Raw genomic sequence first — 22,533 nt, 5'->3', positions numbered from 1 at the left:
AAGAGAGTCAGAGGCTGTAGGTGAGGAAGAAGGTCGAGAGGATAGATGATTGAGGGGTCGAAGGAATATGGACGAGGGGCGGTGGAGGGAAGTCAAAGCAAGTCCCGACGGCAAGCGCCTGAGTACCCCTCTTTGTAGAGGGAGCATGAATACCACCTTAATTTACTAGAGCTAGAGGAGGAAACAATATTCGCTACGCCAGATGGAATTGAGGCTTAGATTTCGATTCGCTACTAAGCTCCAGAGGCGTGAGTGTTGCTTGGCCCGAGTGGGGACTATTAATTAACTTAGGTAACTTAGGTAGTTTAGACCAGAAAAGACGATTGAGGATTGATTAGCAAGTAGTTCTCAAGTTGGGTTCTTTAATCCAAGCAATATGTAGGACGGAAGAATTATAAAAGTAAAATTCGTGGTACATGGTACACTATGTAAAAGGTGAGGTGCCAGGCGGGATGCTTCAAGACTTATGGGACCTGGACCCATGCAGAACAACGTTATAGAAGGGCTGGCAAGACATAAATAGAACATCAAACTCATGACTTTTGGATACCAGCAGACTTGCTTGAAACCAAAGGGGAATAATGTGATCATCTACATACATATAATAGAAAGGGCCCTCATGGAGGAGAAAAATTATAGTAAAAAGGCGAGAAGAAAATTTGACTATAGCAGGAAATGAGAGGAGCAAGGATCGGTGTATTACCCGGGCCCCATCATATCAAGCTCTGGTATTTGTCTAGCCCTTGTTTCTGCGCTCCCTGTGGTGGTTGCGATGTACCGTTGCGGAAGAGCGAAGAAGGTTGGCTAGAATTAGGACCAAATGCTGCAAATGCACCGGACGCCTGTCCTGATGGCGGAGGTGGAATCGAGAATGCAGAATAATTCGGGGTTGTCTGCAAGTTTGGCCGGGCTGAAGACGTGCCGGGGGTATTCATACTGGCCAAAGAACCGAGCGTAGGGCTTATGATGTTATTTCCCGGAAACTGATGCTGATGGTTTGGGGCGTTTGCCATGTTCCAGGGATTAGGAGCGGATGGTTGGAGAGTAGGGAATGCTGGTGCCGGAGCAGAGGTTTGTTTAACGCTAGGCTCCAATGAAGGGAAAGAATTTATCTTATAATCGGGAGTGATTGAACGAGCAGTCAGGCTCGACTGTCCCCCAGCAGTAACTCCTGTCGTAGTGGTGGACCAAGAGAACGCTGTGGGCGATGGTCGTGGAGAAGTAGTTTTGGGCGCTGGTGTCTCGGCGACCAGACTGCCCCAAGGGTCATTATCCGGGCTTGGGGCGGTGCCACCTTTTCCAAGAACAAGGCGTTCAAAATTATCCCTCGTGGATTCCGTGTCTGATGGCGCAAAATTATTGGGGCTTTTCGAGGACGTAGCCGCTCCATTCTGGAATCCAGCAGCATCTCCCGAGGAAAGTTCTTGCAGTTTCTTCGATTGCTCGCGCTCGATCTTCGAGGAAATACTTTTAATGAGAGTCATGAATTCCGCGAATTGACGCAGGTCGAGGAGTGGACCGAGGCTGAAACTCCAAAGAATAGGGAGAACCTCCAGAGCAAGAAAATCAGAGTCAGCAACTGTGCCGATCTGTCGAAACACGCCTAATGCTGCCATCATAACAGCTGGCTCCTTTGTCTTGATCGCTTTCAATGAGGGAACAAGTTTCTCCTGTATCGTGTACTTATCCAGAATGGAGGATTTCGCAGCCTGCGGTTTGCTCTTCTCAACTATACCAGACAAGTCATCTTGCTCTGCTTCTCTTCCATCCACGGAACCACCAGAAAGTACAGTAAAGGCCTCCAGGCAGCGCACTTTGATGGCGAGGCTATTGGTTCGACTAAACGTAGAAGCAATAGGAGGGAAGACTTCATTTTTTACAGTGCTAAAATCAAGAACGGGGAGAATCACGGGCAAGCATTTTATGGCACCATCTACGAGGGTATGCGTTGGCGAATCCAGTCCCAGGTGGATCAGGGGTAGAATATCTACAAATATTAGCTAATTCGGTAGTTAATGAGACGATAACTCACCATCTTTGAACTCTTTTCCGGGACAGTTCTCTGCGATGACATTCATATTCTCGAGCACCACCAGGAGTCCTGCATCCTTCTTCGAGTCGCGTTCATTCGGGTTCCCTTTGCCCACTGGGAATATCTCTTTGAGTTGAGGGATCACTTTTTCAGGAAGAACACGGCGTGCGTTAGGAATGCGTTTGAGAATAGTGAAAACGTTCTGCAAAATGAGAGGCAGTAGTTCACGATCTTTGAGTTCATCCAACAAGACACCCAACAGTTTTCTCTCTAGAACCGAAACAGGAAACTCCGGAAGCACACGTTGGAGGCCACGCATGAACTGTGATTTTTCGTTGGGGTTCTTAGCAGGCAGTGACTCGAGAAATCGGATTGTTGACACAAGGATGTTGTCAAAGTACTGAGATTCTTGGAATTCTCGGGCAGTAAGGCGTTGGGATGGCCTTCTTGTTATCAATCTTGGAAGTACATGTGCAAGGACATCTTTGGGAATCGGGGTCGAGCAAAGGAAGTTGTTGCTTTGTGATGGAGTTGAGGAGGGTGAGCTTATTGATCGTTTGTAAGTATCCAAGCTTCCATGGGTTTTCAAAGGAGATGAGTGTGGTGAATTATAGAGGGCGATTATTATAAGTCCAAGGGAGAACATGTCCGCAGCTGGGTTCACATTAGAATCCAAGGCAAAATCCGGTGAGGTGTAGTCCAAATTCAGCTGAACAGACTGCGGAAGTCGAGGGTCCTGATAAAGCACTTCTGATAGTGCTAATGGTGGGAGAGAGGATCGGGATTCTGCAGTGTCTGAAGGACCGGCAAATCCAAGGCCGGAGATTTTCCAATCGGATTTCGCGTTAATATAGATAGCCTCCGGGTTTAGGTTGCCATGGACAAGGCCTGCGGACTCATGAAGAAACTCAAGACCTTTGGCAACCTGGAGGAGGCCCTTTTGAATTTCTAATTCGTCAATTTCAAGGTCTCTTCGTCTCCGTGATCCGTCAGGTTCCTCCACCATATGCCGCGAGCCCCGGGATCCGACTCTAGAACTGCTTTCCTGTGTATCTTTTTCCTGCAAAAGCCCAGCAAGTGAGGCAGTGATTCGCTCTGTAGCAAACATAAGACCGCCATTTCGTGTTTCTTCGACAGGTTCCAGGACCTGTAGGATGGACGGGTGTCTGAGCCGGGCAAGGTTGCTGGCCTCCCGCTTTAGTCGTTCGACAACTTCCTCCTGTAATTTCTTGATCGAGGCTCCCGAACGGCCACCGAGTCCGCCTGATCGAGGCTCGAGGGATTTTTTGTCGAAGATAAAGATCGAAGCTATCGTACCGGTGGACTTCTTCTTTCCATCGTGAATTTTCCAAGGCCCCGAAACCACAGTGGGATGGGGGGAAATTTGGTAGTTTGCCGATATATTGGAGCTTAGGGATTTGAGAGCTGAGGAAAACATCTTGGTACAGTGGGATCGATCGATCGCATTAAACTCCGGAAACAATAACCAAAAGCAATTATCTCATTCCGTCTGGGGTGAGTGCGAATTCAGCTCGCATGCAGGCTCGGGGTTCGGAACCCAACACAGATGTTGAAGGATATAGTAAAGAACAACAAAGCTGATTGAGGGTGATCATCCCATCCAGGAGAATATCAAGAGCAAAAGAAGATGGAAGCCGAATGGAAAGAAGGACTTTCTGCTCCCACTATAATTTCCATAGCAGCATATGTCGTAGATTGTGTTTCTTTCCCACTTCATTACAGGTATCAGCCTAACTTTGCTTAGTTGTTATCGCTGCCATCATGTTGAATTGAAGGGGTATCTCGTGATGTACTTAGTAAGCAAAGGGGGGTTATTACCCTATATTAAGGCCTTAGGCAAGCATACAACCCCTCAACAGACATATATATCAATATATCCAATCACCTGCTTCTATTGAGCTACCCCTAGGATCATAATATATCCAATAATTAAGAGTCTTATATTTGCTTAAAGCACGTGAATATATACTAATAATCCCTACTAAAACCTACTAATTATTAAAATACCAACGACCCTTACTAAACCTACTAATTAGTAAAATACTGAGTATAATACCTCCAACTATTAATAATAAAGATAATGTAGTGAGGCTTACTAAGTAGGAAGACTAGCTAATATAGTAATCCTTATTTAAAGCACGGGCGAGAGACAATAATCTATAGGAAATAATAGAAGGTAGTAAGAGTTGTCTGTAATAATTTACTAGACTAATTAAGAATAGTAGAGAAACTCTACTAGTAAATAATACTAGGAGTTCTATAGTATTAATACAAGACTTTAATTCTAAAATGGTACTCTATAAAATAGAAATAAATGAGTATAATTATTAGGTTATAGAATTTAGGAAACTAAAAGATTAGATCTAATATATTATTTTCTTAAAGGTTTATTATTTCTACTACAAGCTAATAAAAATTTTAGAGAAGTAGTACCTCAAATTAAAAGAATATATAGTAGTTAACTAGAGATAAATTTAAAATATAGCCTATAATATCTATATAAAGGTAATCTGACCCCTAAAAGGTAATATAGTTAATTAGTTAAATAATTAGGAATTTACTATTTAACAGGTAATTAAAGTAAACCTTAGAGTTATAATATTATTACTAGATTAGGTAGAAGACTTCCTAAATATAACATATTATCTAGCTCTATCCTAGACTATATTCTATTAGTCAGACTATAAGAAAGAGATACTAGCAGGAATATTATTATTCTATACTATAGTAAATAACTTTTATAATACTATTAATATATTCCTGTAATAGCATAGTAAGACTAGTAGAGGGGCTTTTAGACTAATATTTGCTATTAAAGATATAATAGATATAACTAGTAATAAAGAAATATCCCTGCTATAAGATAAGGAAATAAAATATAAGCATAAATATAATAGTATAGGAAGAATAAACTCTAAAAGGAGTACTTCTAAAGACTTATATTAGTCATGTAATACATGTTCTTAAAGGCATGAATAGATATAATATTTTTATCTATTCCTAGAAAAGGCGCCCAAGGACTTCAAGAAAAAGAGTGTAATAAGAAAGCTGGTTAACATGCAACTTAAGATAAATAAGGCCCTAGCTAAAAAGGTAGCAAAGGAGCAAGAATAAAATAAACAAGACCTAGAATAACTAGAAGGAAGAAGTAACTAAGGAGTAGGTCAAATAAAAGGCAGGAATAAAGATAAAGTTAAAGCTTTATTTAATATCTAATTTAAAACTATATCATACTTATTATAGCATTCTATTATTCTTAACTCAGGATTATTAATTTATATATTTAATAATTTATATTAATTTAAGTAGTATATAGAATTAATATAAGATAACTATATATAGACAGGAGACTTAAAAGTATTTATTATAGGATATAGAGATATTAGTATACAGGTTATAATTTAAAGAGATAAAGGTATAAAATATAGCTATATAATTCTTGAGGATATAGCTTACTATAAAGAAATAGTATATAACCTAGTATTACTTATATTACTAAATTAAATAGGTATCTATTTTAAGAATAATCCTGACTTTAACTTACTCTATACCTCTAAAGATATAGTAGCAGCCTATCTTGATAAGAAATATAGCCAATTTATAATAAAATATAATAGTAAACTATATAGTATAATAGGCTAGGTAATATTCTAAACTATTACTAGTATTAGAGATATAAAATAGTAGTATTTATACCTTAAATATCTAGAACCATAGGTATTAGATTACCTAGTTAAGAATACTAAGGGGGTAAGGATTAGAGGACCTATTATAGTAGAATATGATGCCTGTAGTATAGTAAAAATAAAGTAAAGAATTAACTAAAAGAACTATATTACTACAGAAGGACCAGGTCTATAGTTAGTAATTAACTTTTATAATTTTAAAATAGGGATAAATAACTACTAAGCCCTACTATTAGTTATAGATAGGTAGTCAGGTTTTATATGGGACTATTACCTCTTAGACTAATATATAAAGATAATTAAAAATACCCTGCTTGATCTATTTACCCTCCTAGAAAGGTGATATAATATCAAACCCTGAGTAATTAAGTTAGATAGCAAGATAAAGGGATAGTTAGAAGACTTTATATAATCTAAAGGAGCAAGACTTAACTACTCTACTTTATATATACTAGCCTAAAATAGAGGTGTAGAGCACTCAGGGGATATAATAAAAGAGAAGGCATGTATAATAAGATAGAGAGTAAAACTACCTATATTTCTATAGCCTGAATATATCTATATAGTAGTATACCTATATAATTAAATACCTAAATATCAGGCAGGATAGAAAATACTAATTAACTAATTCTATATCTATATTACCCACCAAGATAGAGTAGTAATAGAATATAAGAAACCCTAAAAAGCTTACCTAAAGATATATAGATACAAGGTATTTGTAATAATTAAACTATAAGTAACTATAATAGTAAAGTATGGAAAGTAGTTTAACCTAAGAGTATTTATAGGATATATAGTAGGATATAAATCTACTAATATCTATTAAATATAGAATTTAAGAAAGGAAAGGAAGATTATCTGCATAAGAAATATTATATTTAATAAGAAAGAATTTTTCTCAGGAGATAGAGATATATTTATTCAAGTAATAAAGGATAACTTCCTGATAATTAAAATTAATAAATTTAAATAAATAATTAAGGATATTAAAGTTAAAATCTATATTTTAATCTAAGGAATATTAAATATAGATTATCCTATAATAAGGGATATTCTAGAAGGTAATTTTAACTTACTTAATTATCTAGTTTAAATATCAAGATCAGTACTTAAAGCCGCGGATAAGGATAAGGATACTAATATAAATAAGTAAATAGCCTATCTAATACTACCAGGCAATAATCTAGAATAGTTAGTAGTAATGTTAGTAGGTGCTTACTAATATAAGATGGCCAAAACTAAAGAAGAAACTAAGCCAAATAAAAGCTATTAAATTACATGGAAATTAGTATTCATAGCAGGGAGATTAATATAACTAACCTAATAAGATAGAATACTAGCCTTTAAGGTAGAAATGCAAAGATAGAATAGGCAACTAGAGGGTCTAATTAGGACCTACCTAGATTAGCTACCAACCCTTTTAAAGATATACTGCCAAGTTAAAAATCACCTACTATCCAAAGAATTTATAAAGGTAGAGTAGGACTACCTAGCTAGTTATAAAATAATAAAAATATAGGTAGAGGTAGATAGACCTAAGTATATAAAAGTATTAGAATATAAATAGGTATATATATATAAAAGTAATTAAGGTAGTAATCTAATTAAATGCAAAGCATGCCTAGTAGTAAGAGAAGATTAATAAGAGGATTTAATAAAGGATCTATATATTATAACTCTAGTAGTAAGATCCCTCCAAATCTTTCTAGTAATAGTAGCCTGATTTAATCTAGAATTAAAGTAATATAATATTACAAATGCATTTATTAATATAGATAATAATAAGGAAATATATATAGAAATATCTCTAAGATATTAAAAATTAGGTAAAGTATTAAAGCTAAAGAAAGTATTATATAAACTTAAATAATTTCCTTGCCTATAGTAGATAACTCTCTAAAAAGTCCTAAAGTTACTAGAATATAAATCTATCCTATATAAATTATATTATATTACTAGAGATAGGATCCTGATATTCTTTTATATAGATAATATTATATTTACCTATTACTAAAAATTATTAGCATGAATATAGGCCACCGCACAAGAGCTTCAGGACTAGTTTAAGATAATAGGAGGAAATGACCTGTAATGGTTCCTAGAAATAGAGATTACCTAGGATAGAGAGAATAAACTTATCTAGCTAGGTTAGTTAGTATATATTAATAAGATTGCTAACCTAGTAGATAGAAAGGAAGGTCTAGATACTACTCCTATATTAAAAAAAATAGTGCCCTAGAAAGATCAAGATAGAGTATCTTGCTTATATACCTAATAATATTAATAGAAGGTAGGATCTATAATATATATAATAGTTATAATATAACTAGATATTATATTTATAGTATTCTAGCTATCCTAGTACCTTATAAATCCTAGTAAAGAATATTATACTAAAGTAGATTAATACCTATAATATTTAAAAAAAATAAATAAACTCGCCCTATAACTTAGAGATTTAGATAACTACCTATTATATAGTAATACCTTATTTATAGATAATCAGGACTAGAGAAGCTTACAGGGGTATATTATAAAGCTATTTAGAGGTATAATAGGATAGAAAGTTAGTAAGCAGGTAATTATAATAATCTCTATAACTAAAGTAGAATTATTAGCATTATTATATATAGTAAAGGAAGGAATCTTTACTAAGTATCTGCTAGATAAAATCTAGGTAAAGTTAGAGAATCTAACTATTAATATTTAATATAATAATATATAAACTATCTAACTAGTAAATAAGGAAATTAACTACCTAAATACAAGGCTATACTATATAGATATTTATAATTACTAGATTAGGCAGGAAGCCTAGAAGGAAAGAATAAAAGTATTATATTATCCTATTATTAAGATGATTGCAGATAGGTTGATTAAGGTACTACCCTACTAAAGCTTCAAGGTATTTATGAAGGATTTGGGGATAGTAGAGAGATTAAAGTTAATAGATAACCTACTACTAGATATAGTTTAAACCTATCTAGGATAAGAATAGTATCTTAAATTATATAATTGCAGGTTTAAACTAGATAAAATCTTTTGAACCTGAGGGGGTGTATTAAATTAAAGGGGTATTTTGTAATATACTTAGTAAGCAAAGGGGGGTTATTACCCTATATTAAGGCCTTAGGCAAGCACACAACCCCCCAACAGACACACACATCAATATATCTGATCACCTGCTTCCATTGAGCTACCCCTAGGATCATAATATATCCAACACATCATCGAGATCACGTGAACAGGCAGTTGAAGTGCAAACAGGACAAACAGGACAAACAAAAGTTGCTCACCGCCTGCCTCTTTTTGCCGGATAAGCGTGCCGACGTCGGACATCAACCCGAAAGTCAATTTGTCGATTTGTGGAGGACATCTGCGTCAAAGATCGCATTTTCGTCTTTGTAATTTCTACGCTCTTTGATGCTCCAAGTGTCCAATACCTAAAGGTGTGTATTCTCCAGCTTTTCCTCCCGCGTTATTGAGTCGTATCCCCCATTCTTGATCGATGGTCCGGAGTTGTCACTGCGGTCCGCGAGGAGTCATACATAATTTGGGTTGCATACCGCTCCAATTATTTTTAAGGACCGTTGCCCGCCTGATAACAACTTATCCTTTTAACCACATTTCCTTGTTGCTACTGCATTGGGGTGTCTTTGGATCTGGAATTCAATTGTTGTAATTGCTTACGAAATCTGGCCGCAGTCATGAAATCGCTTCACCAACTTGCTCGCCGTAGGGCGTTACCTAGCTTGGGTGCTCCTCGTGTTGTGCCAGTGCAGACATCCAGCGCAAACCGATTATGGAAAAGAAGCTTCAGCGTCACTCCAGCTGCTTCTCAGGGCGCTTCCCTGGACTCTTCGAAGCTCACTGTCACAAAAACAAGCACTCCCAAGGAATTGACCCCCGCGAAGGACCTCGTCTTCGGCAAGACGTTCACCGGTAGGATCGCTCCGACTCAATCGCTTATGGGATGTAATTCCTGACACCATTGGTTCTCTCTCTAGACCATATGATCACCGCCGAATGGACAGCTGCTGATGGCTGGCACGCTCCCCGTATTGTTCCTTACCAACCGCTCAGCCTGGATCCCTCGGCTTGTGTGTTCCATTATGCGTTTGAATGCTTCGAGGGTATGAAGGCATATAAAGACAACAAAGGCCAGATACGATTATTCCGACCGGATAAGAACATGGAACGTTTAAATAAATCGTCTGCGCGCATTGCTTTGCCTAACTTTGACGGCAACGCCCTCACCAAGATGATTGGCGAGTTTGTCAAGGTCGATAGCCGCTTTATCCCTGAGTGAGTAAATCTAGGGCCGTACCGTCTTGAATCTTGCTAAGTCTCTTTCTAAGGGAGCGAGGCTACTCGTTGTACTTGCGACCCACAATAATTGGCACACAGAACACCCTTGGCGTTGGCCCACCTGGATCCGCGCTTCTGTTCGTCATTGCAAGCCCTGTCGGCCCTTATTACCCAACTGGCTTCAAGGCTGTGTCATTGGAGGCGACCGATTATGCCGTTCGTGCTTGGCCTGGTGGTGTCGGAGATAAGAAGCTGGGCGCCAACTACGCCCCTTGCATTGTGCCTCAGCTGAAGGCAGCTTCCCGAGGGTTCCAGCAGAACCTGTGGCTGTTCGGGGAGGAGGAGTATGTCACGGAGGTCGGAACGATGAACCTCTTCGTTGCTCTCAAGAACAAGGAGACCGGCCAAAAGGAGCTGGTGACCGCTCCTCTAGATGGAACCATCCTGGAGGGTGTTACGCGCGACACTGTCTTGTGTCTTGCCCGCGAGAGGCTCGCTCCCGAGGGCTGGACCATCTCTGAGCGCAAAATCAGAATGTCAGAGGTTGCGGAGGCAGCTGAGGAGGGTAGGTTGATTGAGGTGTTTGGATCCGGTACCGCAGCGATTGTGAGCCCTGTGCGATCCATCAGCTACCGCGGCAAGCTGGTAGATTGCGGACTCAAGGAGAAGCAGGAGGCTGGAGAGATTGCTCTTAAGATGAAGAATTGGATCGAAAGTATCCAGTATGGTGATGAGGATCACCCATGGAGGTAAGCCATCCTTTTCGCTCTTCTTCTTTTTAGGAATTCATACTGACTGACTGACTCGCCAGCTATGTGCTGTAACCAGCAAGACCTGAACAGATATTTATCTCTTTAAATGTACTAGACCCTTTGATGGATTTTGTATCAGAAACTATTGGCGGCTGGGTGGTTGCATCTACTACTATTTTGTCTGTTATTACTATATCATTGCCTTCTTTCAGTACGTTCAATAAAGCATGCGCGCTATTCTTCTGCAAATGCCAAAATTTCTACCTCTTGCCCAGAGGACACACAACCCCTAACCTAGCCCTTGTCACAACAACATATTCAACTTCGATGGTGATTAATCACCCTCCTTCCCCCAAACCCCCCCATCTACTTCAACAGAACCCAACGCAGAAATGCAGACCCCCGGCCCCCAAAGTCAAACAAGCCCCAGCGGGCGCTACCTACACAGCCGCAACGCAGAGCAGACCACACAATAAATACAGCTGGACCACGATAGAAGCCAGATCTGTACTCTGTACTTAGTGCGCTGATCGACAGTTATTTCGTTAACCGGGGAGATTGATACGCTGGAATGCAGACAAGGCCGGCGAAGTAGACTGTAACCACTTCTTCAACCCACCTAAGCCAGAACTACTCGAGTATGATAATAATAGCAAGCCCAATCAACGGTTGAAGAGCGATGGACGCCTAATTATGGTATTGGGGTCCTTAACTCGGACGAGTAGTAGGTACCTGTAGGTAAAGAGGTGTCGAGATGATCACCGTGATGTGATGATAGCCCGCGTTCTCAGTATCATTAATGTGTGCTGTGCTTCAATTCCAATTCCTTTCTAGGCGTGGTATGTCTATTGACTATTCATTGTCGAGGGAGCTTCGATCCTGCTGGTCAGTAGTGGGCCGTGCTATATTCGGGACAGGATTCATAAAGTAACTAACTCACCTCACTCCCCTACTATTAGGCAGGATACAAGCACCTAGCTTCGTCCCTAGGTAGTATCTCCACAAGCGTAAAGCGAAATGGACCTAAAGGCTACGGACCTAAAGAAGTGGATATTTTGAGAAGTACAAAGAGACCTAGAGAATTTCGTGCTCGCTAGCAGGAGAGTGTTATTCGATATTAAGCTGAAATCAGAGATACATACATGTCTTGGACTTGCAAGCTGAGTTAAATACCTAGCGGTTACTCGAGCCCTAAAATTCCTAACTACACGAGGGTAGAGACCACGACATGAAATAACCGTTGAAATCGAAATTAAACCCATACATATTAATAGAACAACACAATATACGAATTAGATTTCCCGTGTTAGCCGTTGTAATTAATCCAGGGAATGAAAATGGAATACGAGCCACCGGCCGCCGCGGTGCGGTGCGTGCAGATAAGAAAACAACATCCGTCGGCATAACCCGCAAATCCTCTATCGATATTTACTGCTAGTAGTACGGAGTAGTACGAGACTACGAGTATTTGCCTCGAGATCGACGAGTTCTTAATAGCGCCCTCTGATTCGCAAGTTGCGTCGGCAGGATCCGTCCCGTCAACTACTAACTTACTAATGAGAGACCATTTTCATCCGAGACTATCAGTCAGTCAGTCACGCTTTGGAATGGTTGGATACTTTGCAGCGGCCACTAGTTAGTTAGTTCGCCGGGTTTGTTAGCAATCCAGTGAAAACAATCTAGACTTACTCCGCAGGAGCGACGGGAGATCGTTCACTTCTAACTCGCTAAACTTGCTCAAGTGTAGGCCTCCGTTGTCCTCTGGTCTCTGTATAGTAGAGTTGGAATGTGAACAATGCCACAGGGTAGGTTGTGTGGCAATGCAGCTTGCCTACAACAGGCAGGAGAGATGTGATCATTGCTGGCATTGAGAGGTCGAGAGCATATTCCATTCTAGATTCTAGCGACTTGGCCAGGACAAATACAAGCTACCAGTACCTAGTTAGGTGCTGCACAATAAACCCTTCTTTACAGAGTACATCTGGATCTGTCTTTTCCATCTCTTTTGAATTGATCCATCCAGACTAACTACTTGGCTGCGTCGCCACTTGATCATAATCTTCAGGCTTTGATTTGTCAAGGTCTCGACACTGTATAGGTAGTTACCTAGTTAACCGGCTCACAACGAACATAGCTACTCCTACCTGGGCACCTGTGGATTCCTAATTCTACCTCAAACTACTCCGTAAGGAGTACTCCGTACATCATCATGGAGATGTAGACTACCTACCTACCTACCTAACCATCTCCTCGGAGTTCGGGTTTACCCACCGGCGTATCGCACCGTGCATCAATCTTGCAGACAATAATGCAACCAATACGGAGTACATATCTTCAATTCGGCTGTGGATTATTCAATCTCGATCTGGGTATGTTTTAGAAGGCTGGTTCTGTTTCCTTCTGCCTACAGAGTACACAGAACCGTACCTAGGTAGCATTTACATGCAGTTAGTTACTATATACCCTACCCTACGCTACACTGCACCTAATCACAACCACCAACCCAGAAACACACACACATATCTATATATATATACGTAATAAACAATAAATCGGCCGTAGTAGACAGTAGGCACTACTAGTCAACTACCTAGTACCTAGGCACTAGGTAGTAGGCTGCAAGACATTACCAAGTCGGTAACCCGCGAGTCCGGCCTCCGTATAAGGTCGTGTCCCACCGTACGTGCTCTACTATTGCGAACTACTCTGCACGAGGGAATTTCTGCACCAAATTAGAAACGCCGACCGAAAAATGTGATTTTGCTGTGGGGACCACAAAGTCCAATAAAGAATGTTTGTTTGTGGCACTTGAAAGTCCGTGAATATGTATAGTAGATATTAGTGCCTTTTCATCTGCCCAAGTGAGTAAGGTACTGCGAGTGCAGCACGCATGATGCGGGTCTATCTAACTAATACCTACGAATAACTAGTTAATATCAGTACTATAGTAGTAGTACATACGGAATAATGTGTGGGTGGACTTGAACTTGACTTGGAGACTAAATAAATAGCCAATTAAAACGAGCTGGATACTCGATTCATCGATGGTTACACTTCATATTTACACGGTAATTGGTAGCTGCCACTTCGGAAATGATAAGATGGGACTTTAATCAGTACCTAGGTAGTCCGTAGTATGCTTGAATCATGGTGGCTGCGGGGACTATCACGCTGGTCTAGTCTTGCTGTTACCCCTAAAATGGCGCGCCGTATGGAGATGACGGCGCTTAGGCGTAGGTTAATTCGTGGATAGTTTGACGAATTTATATGTTGGCTATAGGATTGTGACTCGATAGCCGTAGCCTGATTTTTTTTTTTTGCTCTCTGGGATTATTTACTACAGTCCTGTCTATATCCTGTGTACGGTAGAAAGCAAGGAAAGGTAATCCGGCATAAAGTGTTTACTGTGACGAACTGGGAAATATTGCTCAAGTGCATTGCATGCCTAGGTAGTCTAAAACTAAGACAGCGACAGTAACCAATCGAAACCAACCAGCAAATGGATGTGTCTCTTCAATTTCTCCATTCATATCTAGCTACCTAGGTAGAATCCTGCTAGTCGTTAGGTTAGCCTTAATTAGAATGCAAGTGCGGCAGCATGGATGTCTCACTCCGATTTCATTCGTCCCATAAGACTCTTGATCACAGGTTCAAGCATACGTAATGCAGAAAGGAGAGATCTGGTAGTAGATCTCTGCAACGACCTGGTCAAGTCTGCTGCTGTACCCCTGGAAAATCCTTAGGTCTCTAGGATTTATCACCTCCTTCGATGCATTTCCCTCATTCGAGAAATATCAGGAACTAGATCCGGTTATTCGGGAGTATCTGGAGAAATCCTCTTTACCCCATTGTGAGGATCGTCCATCACGGAAACTATACTATGTATTGGCTTGCCGTACTCCATCGGAAACAGATGCTCGGGAAACCTGATCCCGGGGTTTGGCAAGTTGGTCGTTCAGATTGCTGTCACCGGTGTTCGCTGTTAGGATCTCAAGACCGTCGAGGTTTTTGAACTTCTATACTCCTTGCTCTACTCTACAGGGACAAGAAAGGCGCAGTAGGAATAGCAATCCAATCTACTGAGATCTGGCAGTTTACATGTCTCGTAGAATCCATTCTGCTTGAACTGGACCTCTCTTATAGGCTCGCGATGCGAAACATCAACCCTCATTCGCCATGTATAGCATCCATCGCCGTCCCGGAATCCAGCCAGCCGTCTCTTTAGTTCCTCAACAAAGGCCACGCTCCTGTGGCGGCCCTCCTCACAGCATACAGCCACAACCGCTAATACACCCGGGGGGGGGGGGGGGGGAGGGGGATGATGATCGCTGGAGTCGCCAATCCTGGGACCGGCTGGCTGTTTCTCTAATCCTGCGCGTGCAGACTCGCTTGCGGCATCCTGGATAGAGGTAGTCTGGTTATGGCCAAGTTTACTAGTAGTATCACACCTGGGCTCAGGTCCATTATCACCGAAAAGGGTAGTAGTAGCACCATTCTTCAACGGGTCATTTCCACTTGTCGCCATAGGAATTGCAGAATCCATCGCACTAATCGAGGCAGTAGCAGCAGCTGTAACAGCAGCATCCAGAGAGGAAACTCTTTATCTCGATCCCTAGCAGTTCCATCGTCGTAATTACTATCCGTACGAAGCCCGTCCATCGCCTCATGGACAACACCCCATCCGCCCCCAGAAACTCCCTCTGCAAGCGGGGGTGCCAGCCCCGTTGTCATGGGGAGATGGCGGATACTGTAGGTTAAGAGGCGAGGGCGGGGCGCCGGTACTGCCGATACTCCCGTTACTCCCGCTGGCGTACTCTGCTGGATGCAAGGGTCCATGTTTATGGCCGTAAGAGAAGAGCGCGATGGAGATAGGGATAGGTATCGGTGGTATCGGTGGTATCGCCGTCGGGGGGGGGGGGGTGGTAATGACAATGGCGGACTCGGAGTAGGTTTAGTAAGTTGAGACATTGACTTGGGCTCTAGACTAGACTAGACTAGATCCTAGACTAGTTTACTCTGTGGATAATAATAGGCTTTGAGTAGAATCGACGAATGATTTGGAATAATTGAGTTTTTGGTTTTCCTTTTCTTTGTTTTCATTTCCACTATGGAGGATGGAGGTAGAGTAGTGGAAAGTATACTTGGTAACAGAAGTTACAGAACCAAAAACAAGGAAAAAAAAAAAAGAACTGAGTGGATCAATGATTAAGTATCCGTACGGTGTACCTAACTAACTGACTGCTAGATAATGGAAACGATCCACTGAGTGTGGAAGTGCGGAGAGTGTGGGAGGTCTGTGGATATGAATTCCGGGTCCGTGGTGGTAAGAAACCTTCACCTATTCAGCTGGCCAAGGAAAGTAGGTATAGAAGTCTAGAAAATCTCGCTTACAAAACCTTGCGAAAGGCGAAGCAAAAAAAGCGGAAATAATGCCAAAACAAAGCCCGAACCTTCGTTTCTGGATGGACCAAGTACTGCCAGAGAACTGACCCATAGACTTGTCACTTGTCAGCACTTAGTACTGATCCTCGCCCCAAGAAAGCAAGATTGATTACTGAGCTGTCTGTCACCATTAACTACTCCGTAAAGAAGTGAGTAACTAGCTGAGATTCCTGAGTCAGTTGTGTGCAGGAGGGGACTAGTCAGTCAGTCCGCGGAGACATTTTCCACTCACTCATACATATGTACCTAGGTAGGTATGTACTGTACTGTAGATATTGATAATGGATTTTAACTCGACCCTAACGGATGATAAAGAGTCGGATGTTTAAATCAGCCACGAGGATACCCTAGACAGGCAACTGCGGAAAAGTCCGACTGCGAGCGCGTTTTAGGAAAATGGTTCATTTCTTTTGTAGTGCCATCGGTGGTTATGCTTATACAACAATTAGTCAACGACGAGGTAGCAGGTAACTATGATATACTACCTAGGTATGTAGATCTCTCGCCCTTAAATTCCAATTCGACCACCAAGAATAGGCATCATCTTCAGCCTTGGCGACCTTTGTATTTTCGCTCCCAATACGACTACTACTAGTCCTGCTTCTAGATGTTTGCTGAAAGTTTCGACTCCTTCTCTGCAGCCTGAGTCTTTGTTGACGGTTAAGCCACCCTCGGCAAGATTCCGCCTCCGATGATTGTAACTGTCGGTGACGCAACCGTTTCTATGGGTGGCGATGTGCCATGTAAAGTTAGTTGAGCAGTGAATTCTTCTAATATACCCAATCTATAGCAGTTCTTTGGCGAGGTGATAAGGTAAAGAATAATGTGGAATCAACAGTCATGGTTAGAAAAAGAAGAAAAGTTCCCATCCTCTTAACGTATAGTCAGTGTTACTAGGTACAGTTTCGAGACTCAAAGCTCAAGATTCGACCTATCGTCTACCTTTCCGCCCAGTATACCGGCCTAGGCCCAGGTCGCATGAAACTTACTAGTGGGTATTAAAGCCGCCTTCTGGTATACACTCAGCCTACCATTATTAGCCCCGTCCTATTCCATATACCTAGCACTTGAGGGATTATACCGATCAACGTCCATCCGAGTCCACCAATAGATGCTGGGTTCTTCAGCCCTACTTGCCCACTGGTCTTCTCCGCTAGCGTCCGTCCAAGCCTCCACGCGCCTTCAGCCCTGAGAGCATATATATGTCCGCACTACGCAGTAAGTCGGTCTGGTAGTCGGTGGACACTTCAGCTCGGTATAATCATGGATTCTAGAGAAATAGAATATTCTTTCATGACATCTGACCATTCTTCAGATATCACACAGTTTTAACGGTCGGGATGCAGCGGGTTCCCCCCCCCCTCCCTCTTAAAAAGGGATGGTCCAATCCCTTCCCCCAGCTGAAAGTTGAAACGGCATCTGGAATGTAAAGAATCCACCCTAATTGCACAGAGTATGGTTATGATCCACCCCACCCCTGGTTGCAACTTGCGAGGAATGCTATGCCATGCCATGCCATGGCCATTGATCGGATATCACCGATTGCAAAGTATGTCTGTCCCTCGCTCGCTTAACAAACAAATGGACTGCTGCGCCATTGAGATTGGGTTCGGGCGTGAATCATCAATGCACCTTACTTTCCGTGACATATTAATAGTAGCAAAAAGAGAGGTATGTCGATCTCCAGAGCGCAAGCGGGGACCCGGATTGGCAGGTATCACAGGCTCTCTAACCACGAGTTTCATGCTATGGCACTGCAGATCAGCAGCTTCAGCCCTCAAGAAAGGGACCGATGCCGCACTACCTCAGACTTTGGGGCTGAGGTTATTGCTAGTGTTGCCCTACCTACTTACCTACTTACTCTACTGGCCCTAATGACCCTTGTACTGCCCCCAACCTGTGTGGAAGGCTGGGAAGGAGATGGTTAGTGTCCGATCACAGATGGAATTCTAAATGATCCGAGTTATACTTCCCTTTTCCTTTTTTTTTTTTTTTTTTTTTTCTCTCTCCCCCTTTTATTTCTTGTTGTCTTATGTTGGGTTGCTTTTTTTAATTTGCTTCCTTTCTTGGCTAGGAAATGGGACATATCATTCAAACTTCAGCCTGTCGGAAGGTACTCCAGCATAATAATAACAACAACAACAACAACAACAATAATAAAAATAAATAAATACACTCAACCCAAAATTAAGCGAAGAAAAAGTGATTACCGCGTCTCTCTGCTATTCCGCCCTTCTGGAGAGGGTGAGATCTTTATCCTTAGTCGTGTTGCCAAGCTCAAAGGGGGGGAGGGAAACGTGGCCGACATCCAGGCCGTGCACTTGGAATGGTGGTGGAAAGTGTAATATTGAGGACTTGTTCGGACGGTATCCGCATAAAAGACGCAAGAGGTCATTCGCTTCCAACTCTTGTGGTTCTGATTGGGTAGGGGCGGATTCTTCATGTAAGGTGGGTGATACTGGGTGCCATTTGAGGCGATACTAGTTGGCAATAGCGTATTTGACTCATTGTCTGGGAAAGAGGCAGTGGGAGGCCATAGGAAATCGTACTTATGTTCTCAAAAGCAAAGATGTATGTAGCTGGAGTGGAAGGAAAGCTATCAAGTGTATGTGTGCCAGGCTGCGGCAGGTGGATCATTACAGAATCCAATTCCAGACTACAGACCGATCAAACCCGCTAGAGGTGGACCACACGGCCCCAATACATAATAATTAGAATAAGATTATTTAATATGCGGGTGGCAGGCCAAGCTCCAGCGCCCTCTGATCTCGCCCATATGGTTCGTTTGAAGGAAATCCTCCCCCGTAACTAGGTATTGGAATTGTTTTAGCGCTGTGACTACGGAGTTACCTCTGCGTAGACCTTGAATCGTCGTCGGGAAATGTGCTCATTGCTTTGCACTAATCGAATCTGGTGATATCTGGCGCCTAATTATTTAAATTGGGGGGGGGGGGGGTTTCCCCTTCCTTCGTATAAAACCTGATAATATGGAATAACACATTCAGGTGCTACCATACTCTGTTCTTAACTCTTCTATCTGTACCATGTTTTGTACTCTGGCCCCCCTCCTGACACACCCCAAGAATCTGAATTATGCTCTTGTGCAGCTCGTGGCTGAGAATGATCAACATACCAGAAACAAGTGTCTTATTATGCTCAGGAGCAAAGTACGCTAATAATAACTATAAGAAGACCAATCATAATTTTCAGGATTCCTAGCGATGGTGCTGTAATGTTCTTGCCCGTGTTTATTGGCTATTGGGGTTACCTGACTCCAACCTTCTCCAATCTTTCGCACGATATAGCCTATAGCTATGGGGAAGAAGTAGTACAGCCCCCCCTTACACCAACAGCCAACATCCTGTCAAGCCACGCACCTGTACTGGAATACACTTGTTTCATGCGTAGGACCCGCTCGCTCTAAATTTCCAACTTGGTAATGCTCTGGAATTCGACTTGATAGAATCTGTTACCATGCTTGTTCCCCGCAGCAGCAGCAGCAACGTGCAACTAGAAGATAGTGATCAAAGAGGGGAGAAAAGCAAGTGCCTCTCAGCGCTCCAGTACATGATTGTGCACCGCTGGTCTTATCGATCTTGGGTGGCCTGGTTAAGAAAGTTGTCATTTCATAGATACTTACTGCCATTTACTCTGCCCTGAATAATGACAGCTAAACTAGATTGGAATCCGGTCATCGCCGTATTTTGATTCCATACTCGTTTCAACAACTCGCAACCCTTTTTTTTTTTTTTATTTATTGTTGTTATTTTCTTTTTTTTTTTCAGCCCACCATAGAGTTGCGGGATGCACCCACCACCTCTATCCCACTCCACCTGCTCTTCAATTTAAAAAAAATAAAATAAAATAAAATAAAATAAAATAAAATAAAATAAAATAAAATAAAATAAAATAAAAAGCAAATGAAAGAAATAGTAATAGTAGTACACCAAAAAAAGAAAAAGAACCCCCGAGAGAAACCCAACAAAGAGGGACAAGGGAAAAAGAAAACCTGGAGATCTACTGAACTGGATCTCATCGATGAACCCTCAATAGGCATTTCCCCAATCTAGTTTCCGTCGAGGAAGCATCAACCATGGCATGGCACACAGGTTACCCTGAACCGCAGTCGTCTTTGGGTGAAATCATTGTGGAATGTTGGTATTCAATTGTCTGGAACCACATGGTCGAAGTCGGTGGAACATCCTCCCCTCCCCCTGTTTGTTGGTTCAGCACAGCCCGAATTGTATACTGACTTGGGGTTAAGTCTCGTTTTGCCCTCTCTCTCTCTCTCTCTCTCTCTCTCTCTTTCTTTGGGCTCTCTGTCTCCTTCGCTTCTTAATCCCCTCCCCTCTTTCCACTAGTCTCTAGGCCCCCTACTTTTTTTTTTTTTTTTTTTTTTTTTTTTTTGTTTTCGTAAATTCTCGGTCTTATCGGTCATCCGGGGTTCCGCTGGAATTCCAACAACAGCCTCACACGCCCTGGATCGCACCGGGCATTAGTGACGCAGCCCTGCACTGACTGCACATCCATTCGGGAAAAGTTCCTTACCAGCACATGGTCAAGCCATGCACATCCTCAAGAATTATGACCAGGTCTGGCCGACAAATACCAGGATCCTCCAACCGAAAATCGCTAATTTATTTTATTTGCTTTTCTTTAAAAAAAATAAATAATAATTTAATTAAATAAATCAAAATAAATCATTAAATCAATAAAAGAAAGAAAGAAATAGTAATCACGGATTCCCTAAGCGCACGGACTAACCCTGTTATCGCAACGGCGCAATCGCCGCAAAGCTGTCTTGGGTGATTCGGAGTCCGGGGCTTAGCAACAGCCTGAAGCTCTTCTGTCCAGACTGGTTGATCCCATTTTAAATACTCGATGCTTTCTCTAGTGAGGTTTCAGCCCGTTGATCATTTCTAGCACGATCCTGCCTCTGGATCTATATAGTCAATCATATTTCCTCGCTTTTTCTTCCTTCTTTGTTCGCTCTAACCTTTCCCTCGCTTTCTTGGCCTGTCTTCCACCTTATCCTTCCTCATAGCTATTATCGATTTATTATCTATAGACTCTCTCTCTCTCTCTCTCTCTCTCTCTCTCTCTCCCCAAAAAGATCGACTTGTCATACATCCTCAACATGCATCGCTCAAACGGGTACTCGTACCAACAACAATCCACAGGTTCCAGAACCAACCACGGCACAAGCAGTGCTTTCAGTCCCAATGCCAACCCGAATGAAGACTGGACGAAGATTTCGGATCTTGCTGAACGCCGTCGCATCCAGAATCGCATTGCCCAGCGAAACTACCGTGAGTGTTGGCTGTTGGGGAATAACTATACTATGGTCCTGGTCTAACCGCGCCCCCACTATCCAGGCAAGAAACTAAAGCGGCGTCTGGAGGACCTGGAAAAGAGAGCTGCGTCGGCTTCAGAATCTCCAGAGCGATCTCTGGAGAAACCCGAGGCGCCGGCAAAGACAATCAATCCTGTCAAGTCTCGCTCCAAGCACGCTCGATCAGCCAAGTCCACTTCCAATGTCCACCACCCCAGCTCCGCAGACCGAGTCTCCACATACGATGGCTACCCTGCGCAAGAAGATCGAGGATCCATGTTCCAGTACCAGAGCACCCGACAGCTTTCGACATCGCCTCCTCCGGTTCTCTCGTACTCGTCGTACTCGTCGATGGATCCCTACACGCATCCCACCTACGCCCAACCCCCCGCATATCACTCAATCTCCAACCCTTATACCGACCTGTCATTCCACAGCGAGTATGGGTCGCCCGTCCCGTCCATTCTCCCGGTTTCCATGAGCACCGGTGGACCGGCCAAGAAGTACTCGTACGCCGACGAGGATATCATCAGTCCCTTCAGCATGAGCTACGCCTCGATGGCGGGAATCGATCTCTCTCCGGCACCGCAACACCTCTCGGAAAATAACATTCCTGTACATACCCTCCCCGCCATCAGGGCGACCCATGCGCAGTACCAGGGCAAGAGGAGCTAATATCATCTGTCAGATGCCACCCTTGTCGCAAGTCTACAGCGACGATCACTCTTCTCCATCGACTCCCGCAGAGCCTTCAAGTCTGATATACCCACTTACGCCAGAGCCAGACCTCTGTTCTTTACACCCCTATCCTCTTTTGTGATGTTCCGGGTTCTGTTTCTTTCTTTCTTTCTTTTTTTTTTTTTTTTTTTTGCGCTCCTTTTAACGATGGGAATGATGACACTGGCTTTTTTTTCTTTTTCTTTTTTTTTTTTTTTTGGAATTCGCTCTCTTTCCGAT

The 22,533-nt window shown here is 42.3% G+C and overlaps 6 protein-coding genes across 6 annotated transcripts; 4 read left to right on the top strand and 2 right to left on the bottom strand.

Annotated features, from left to right (window-relative positions):
• Positions 1–347: 347 nt before the first annotated feature.
• On the bottom strand, positions 348–3,782 carry P175DRAFT_0465618 (putative protein kinase Scy1). The gene is made up of 2 exons (XM_040894880.1): positions 2,033–3,782; positions 348–1,987 (listed from the first exon to the last, which is right to left on the bottom strand). Exons 1-2 carry the CDS (start codon positions 3,468–3,470, stop codon positions 714–716), a joined length of 2,712 nt encoding a protein of 903 aa, XP_040749051.1. The 5' UTR covers positions 3,471–3,782; the 3' UTR covers positions 348–713.
• A 5,378-nt stretch (positions 3,783–9,160) lies between these two features.
• P175DRAFT_0526214 (branched-chain amino acid aminotransferase, cytosolic) lies at positions 9,161–11,093 on the top strand. Its single transcript, XM_040899453.1, has 4 exons — positions 9,161–9,717; positions 9,750–10,047; positions 10,101–10,799; positions 10,862–11,093. Exons 1-4 carry the CDS (start codon positions 9,450–9,452, stop codon positions 10,872–10,874), a joined length of 1,278 nt encoding a protein of 425 aa, XP_040749050.1. The 5' UTR covers positions 9,161–9,449; the 3' UTR covers positions 10,875–11,093.
• P175DRAFT_0371907 (uncharacterized protein) lies at positions 10,847–11,521 on the top strand. The gene has a single exon (XM_040892949.1). The coding sequence runs from the start codon at positions 10,926–10,928 to the stop codon at positions 11,322–11,324; it is 399 nt and encodes a 132-aa protein (XP_040749049.1). The 5' UTR covers positions 10,847–10,925; the 3' UTR covers positions 11,325–11,521.
• A 2,839-nt stretch (positions 11,522–14,360) lies between these two features.
• Positions 14,361–15,711, bottom strand: P175DRAFT_0526213 (uncharacterized protein). Its single transcript, XM_040899452.1, has one exon. The coding sequence runs from the start codon at positions 15,343–15,345 to the stop codon at positions 14,833–14,835; it is 513 nt and encodes a 170-aa protein (XP_040749048.1). The 5' UTR covers positions 15,346–15,711; the 3' UTR covers positions 14,361–14,832.
• Positions 15,712–15,909: 198 nt separating this feature from the next.
• Positions 15,910–17,072, top strand: P175DRAFT_0560363 (uncharacterized protein; the record flags this gene model as incomplete). Its single annotated transcript, XM_040900976.1, has 5 exons — positions 15,910–15,922; positions 16,048–16,161; positions 16,315–16,393; positions 16,560–16,711; positions 16,782–17,072. 5 exons carry the CDS (start codon positions 15,910–15,912, stop codon positions 16,937–16,939), a joined length of 516 nt encoding a protein of 171 aa, XP_040749047.1. The 3' UTR covers positions 16,940–17,072.
• A 4,087-nt stretch (positions 17,073–21,159) lies between these two features.
• Positions 21,160–22,404, top strand: P175DRAFT_0504398 (bZIP transcription factor). Its single transcript, XM_040897860.1, has 3 exons — positions 21,160–21,553; positions 21,620–22,191; positions 22,265–22,404. The coding sequence occupies exons 1-3, from the start codon at positions 21,382–21,384 to the stop codon at positions 22,394–22,396; spliced, it is 876 nt and encodes a 291-aa protein (XP_040749046.1). The 5' UTR covers positions 21,160–21,381; the 3' UTR covers positions 22,397–22,404.
• The last annotated feature ends 129 nt before the right edge of the window (positions 22,405–22,533 follow it).

This window comes from Aspergillus ochraceoroseus (genome assembly GCF_002846915.1).
Source record: "Aspergillus ochraceoroseus IBT 24754 chromosome Unknown P175scaffold_9, whole genome shotgun sequence".
Classification (NCBI taxonomy): Eukaryota; Fungi; Ascomycota; class Eurotiomycetes; order Eurotiales; family Aspergillaceae; genus Aspergillus; species Aspergillus ochraceoroseus.
This window is presented reverse-complemented; position numbering and strand designations above follow the sequence as displayed.

What these genes read in the sequence shown, in the direction of transcription:
- P175DRAFT_0504398 (XM_040897860.1), top strand. Translation starts at nt 21,382, where the DNA reads ATGCATCGCTCAAACGGGTACTCGTACCAACAACAATCCACAGGTTCC. An exon ending in CATTGCCCAGCGAAACTACC is followed by an intron (nt 21,554 to 21,619) that starts GTGAGTGTTGGC and finishes CCCACTATCCAG; the next exon opens with GCAAGAAACTAAAGCGGCGT. An exon ending in TCTCGGAAAATAACATTCCT is followed by an intron (nt 22,192 to 22,264) that starts GTACATACCCTC and finishes ATCATCTGTCAG; the next exon opens with ATGCCACCCTTGTCGCAAGT.
- P175DRAFT_0526214 (XM_040899453.1), top strand. Translation starts at nt 9,450, where the DNA reads ATGAAATCGCTTCACCAACTTGCTCGCCGTAGGGCGTTACCTAGCTTG. An exon ending in GACTCAATCGCTTATGGGAT is followed by an intron (nt 9,718 to 9,749) that starts GTAATTCCTGAC and finishes TTCTCTCTCTAG; the next exon opens with ACCATATGATCACCGCCGAA. An exon ending in GATAGCCGCTTTATCCCTGA is followed by an intron (nt 10,048 to 10,100) that starts GTGAGTAAATCT and finishes TCTCTTTCTAAG; the next exon opens with GGAGCGAGGCTACTCGTTGT.
- P175DRAFT_0526213 (XM_040899452.1), bottom strand. Translation starts at nt 15,345, where the DNA reads ATGGATTCTGCAATTCCTATGGCGACAAGTGGAAATGACCCGTTGAAG.
- P175DRAFT_0371907 (XM_040892949.1), top strand. Translation starts at nt 10,926, where the DNA reads ATGGATTTTGTATCAGAAACTATTGGCGGCTGGGTGGTTGCATCTACT.
- P175DRAFT_0465618 (XM_040894880.1), bottom strand. Translation starts at nt 3,470, where the DNA reads ATGTTTTCCTCAGCTCTCAAATCCCTAAGCTCCAATATATCGGCAAAC. An exon ending in CGGAAAAGAGTTCAAAGATG is followed by an intron (nt 1,988 to 2,032) that starts GTGAGTTATCGT and finishes TAATATTTGTAG; the next exon opens with ATATTCTACCCCTGATCCAC.